This window comes from Quercus lobata, chromosome 9 (assembly GCF_001633185.2).
Source record: "Quercus lobata isolate SW786 chromosome 9, ValleyOak3.0 Primary Assembly, whole genome shotgun sequence".
Classification (NCBI taxonomy): domain Eukaryota; kingdom Viridiplantae; phylum Streptophyta; class Magnoliopsida; order Fagales; family Fagaceae; genus Quercus; species Quercus lobata.
The window spans coordinates 4,271,922-4,276,109 of NC_044912.1; the positions used below are offsets into that span (position 1 = coordinate 4,271,922).

Below are 4,188 nucleotides of genomic sequence, written 5' to 3' on the forward strand. Positions count from 1 at the left end.
CCGGTAAGCAGCTAGTAAAGTTAGTGTCAGTGTTACTGAGCAAAAGAGAGGGGACTCTTACAAGTCCTCACTGTCACATTTCTTTGCATCTCTTTCCTCTCTACTCTCTACATTAATTTGATTCAATGTGTGTGTTTCACATTGTGGAGATTCTACACTTAATGAAAATTTGATGGAGTGAGAAGCTTAATTTTAAATAGAAAAAAAAACATGAGATTGAACAATAAACTAGTACATTTGGCAGCAAAAGCTTCCAGTTTTGATGTTTACTTGCTTTTGATCACATTATTTCTTCTGTTTTTAAAACACCAACAAAAGCATTAATAAATGATCACATTAACAAAAAGAAAATGCAGAAACCTACAGAACTTAAATTAAAAGGAAAGATAGTGACTTACCAGAGAAAAAAGTTGATTAACCATCCGGGTTACTTTAATTAGATTCGTCCCAATCGCTTAACTCCTCATCACAGTCCTTCTACTCACTTACTCCTCACAATCAGAGTTACCATGGGTTTCTGTGTGCCTTTTAATCCTTTTTGGATTTGATATGTCATTAGAGCTTCCTTCTCCACTGAGTCCAGCCCCATCGTAATCATCACAACTTCGTTTGGCTTTGTCACATTCCACTATCATAGCCATGCTCTCATAAGGAGAGATGCTGCTGTTGCTATGCTGGGCCATTGTTCGGTCGAGATCTTTTATGTCTTTATTGTATATCATACGGAACCCGCATTTTTTAACCTCCTCGCTTGGACCTCCTGTTTCAATTTTTATTCCAATCTGAGTGAATCCATTCGCATCACTTTCAGACAATAATTTATTTGATTTCTCATCGAAGAATTGAGGAGTTACATAGAGTAGCCAAAGGTGATCTGGTAAAACCTTAGGAATTAAGCTATTGCCTAGTGCAGGAGACATTCTTTTTCCATTGGCTGTCAATGAACAGTACAGGGGAATTAAGCAACTGATTTGGTGATCAACATCATGTGAACAAAACACAATGCAAACAACAATTCCCATCCACTCATTATACAAATGAGAGGGTTGTTTTATATTCACTTCAGCCCCCATGCTTTGGTGCCTAAACCACTCTGGCATTTCACTTCCTGGAATAACAATCTCATATTTCTCAGTGGGAGAGAGAGATCTTAAGGGACTTTTTTATCCCTAAGATAAACCAGTCTATGCAGCTTTGATTGTCAGCCAATTTAAAGCTATTGTGAAGAAAGAGAGATGGTTCCAATAAATCTCTTGATTTTAATTGATTTGGTAACATTTCTAGTGAAACACAACCTTCGGCATAAATGGATTCAATATTCAATGGAAGCTTTGGCAATGATCGAAGACTAGTGCAATTATCCAACACCACCCATTTCAATTTCAAAAGTTGAATGATGCTTTCCGGAAGGCAAACAAAATCATTTCCACTTAGATCCAAAAGTTCTAAAGAGAATAAGGAACCAATATCATCAGATATTACCTTGAGATTGCAATCGCTTAAGTTCAAGCCAGTCAAAGAACATGCACCTGATAAAGAAGAGAATAGCATGTCCATGGGATCAGGACTTCTTCGCATTGAATAAAAAGGGAGGAGCTCATTCCACAATTTATTAGATGATGATGATGATAACCCCTTACATTCATTGAAAGACAGTGTTTTAAGATTCTTTAAGAGACCAATGGAAGAAGGGACCTTTCTTATAGCAGTTTTGCTCATGTACAACCGCTCTAGACTTTCGGCATTCCCTAGGTTCTCTAGCAGTCTATTTAGCTTTGAGCATCCGTAAAGATCGACTAATCTAACCAACTTCAAATTACAAATGGTGCTAGGTAAACACACAAGATTTTTGCAATCCCATAAACTCAATGAATCAAGATTAGTCAAATGCTCAATTGATGTGGGTAGTTTTGTAATTGCAGTACCACCCAAGAGAAGTGTGTGTACACGTTTCATGTTTCTCCCGAATTCTGGAATTTGTTTTATTTTTGAGCATCTGGAAAGATTAAGATACGTAAGACAATCCATTTCAAACTTGCTTGGAAGGCTTGTGAGGTTCTTGCATCCTTCTAAATTAAGAATAGTAAGCATTTTATGAATTCCAATTGATGGGTGAATTGTACGTAAATTTATACAATCTTCAAGAACCAATGTCATAAGATTTGGGACTTTAATGATGTTTGGGGTTTCAATAAGTTTTTGAGATTTTGTCAACTTGATAAATTTCAACATCTCAAAACTCTGTTGAAAGGCAACCAAAAAGAAAAGTGTAAGAACATTAGCTTCAAGTCTTCAACAAACAAACTTAATAAATAAAAAATTGTATAAGATTACCTAAATTACCTTTGTTCCTTTCCAAAGTCGTTCAATGTAGCTACAACACATGCAAAGTTCAACAAGCTCATTTGATTGGAAACTTGATGGCAACGATTTCAAAGGGTACCCTTTCCAATCAAGAAATCTTAAGCTATTGGGAAGATGTTTAAGATCATTCGTAAGATGAACGCCACAAATTTTGAGCAATTTTAGATATTGCAGCTTTGCAAAGGCTTCGGGATTCCAATCTACCATTTTTGGTACATAAAATTCTAGTACTACGCCTTGAACTGCCTCTGTTCCCTAATAATAAGAATAAGAGAGATTTGTATAAAATGTATTATAACTAGACTATTATAATTTAAACTCAATTATTCTTTAAAAAAAAAAGATATGCTGAATAATATGATAAGATATATGCTTAGTTTCTCTCATACCCCTTACTGTAGTTTTTGTCTGCACAAACAAAGGGGATTAGTGAATTGCAAAATGTAGAATGACCAAACTTACTCTATATTAGACTTTGTTAAATAATATAAAAGAGTATACACTCAAGTTTTGAAGGTAACCTCTTACCTTATTATTTGTGAGTACATTGTTAATGTCCCAAAATGACCATAGTCTGCTACGCTTTCCAGGTTCTTTAGGGCACTCTTGATAAACTATATCCCTACCCATTTGTTGTAGTAAATCATGCATCCACAATCTATTGCCACGAACTTTTATGAGAGATTTCTCAACAAGAACCTCCATTCCAACATTAGGGGAAAGGTGAAGATAAGCTAGTATTTTTACTACATCATTTTTGATCTTATGATTAAAGAAACATGCAATGTGTAGGAATATTTCCTTCTCTACCTCATCAAGTCCATCAAAACTTATTTTAAGTACTTTGAGAATTTCATTATTAGGAAATTCTTTAAGCTTATTTAATGTACTTTTCCATTTATCAATACTTCTATCGAACAAAAAAGAGCCCAAAATCTCAATAGCTAAAGGAAGACCATTAGCATAATACACAATATCTTTGGATACCTCTATATAATCCTTGGGAGGATGGACTTTTTTAAAAGCTTTCAAACTCAAAAGATGAAGAGCTTCATTATAATTCAATCCTTCAACGTCAAATATTTCTTCTACTTCAAGTATTTCTAGTAAATGTCTATCCCTTGTTGTTATGATAACTCTACTACCTGAACCAAACCAAATACGCTTCTCAGCTAACTTATTTATTTGGTCTAATTGATTTACATCATCAAGAACGAGAAGAATTCTTTTATGACGTAACCTATTCTCGATCACTGAAACTCCATGACAAACATCTTGTATACTCATACTTTCATTGAAAATTTGAAGAATAAATTGTTCTTGTAATCGCACTAAACCCTCTTTTTCATAAACTTCCCTAACATTTGCAAGAAAACAACAACCTTCAAATTTATTAGAAACCATATGAAAAACAACTCTAGCAAGAGTTGTTTTACCAATTCTCCCCATTCCCCAAACCCCTATAATACGAACATCATTTAATCCCATAGTCAAACATGACTTCAATTTCTCCGCTCGAGAAATTATTCCTACTTGGTCTTTGATATCTTTTGAGTATGCATAAGTCAATTTATGCCATAGCTCTCCCACAATGTTTTGGATAATTTTTTATTCTGGCCTGCAATTAACAGAGAACAGTATATTTTGAGTTCAAAACACAAAAAATGGTCTGAAAAGAAAAGAAGTAGAAATCCAATGTTTTATTATGTTAAGTGAATAGAAACTTATAAGTTAAATGGCTTAAGACAAAATAGAAAGAATCATGAACATGTATGTAGGTATGCTTATGGTTTAAAACAAGATTAAAGATAAGGAAGAGTATTT

General features: G+C 34.1%; 1 protein-coding gene across 1 annotated transcript; it reads right to left on the minus strand.

The window, feature by feature from the left end:
- Positions 1 to 485: 485 nt before the first annotated feature.
- LOC115961077 (TMV resistance protein N-like) lies at positions 486 to 3,852 on the minus strand. Its single transcript, XM_031080122.1, has 5 exons — positions 2,893 to 3,852; positions 2,761 to 2,772; positions 2,344 to 2,619; positions 1,296 to 2,241; positions 486 to 1,108 (listed from the first exon to the last, which is right to left on the minus strand). Exons 1-5 carry the CDS (start codon positions 3,850 to 3,852, stop codon positions 486 to 488), a joined length of 2,817 nt encoding a protein of 938 aa, XP_030935982.1.
- Positions 3,853 to 4,188: the final 336 nt, after the last annotated feature.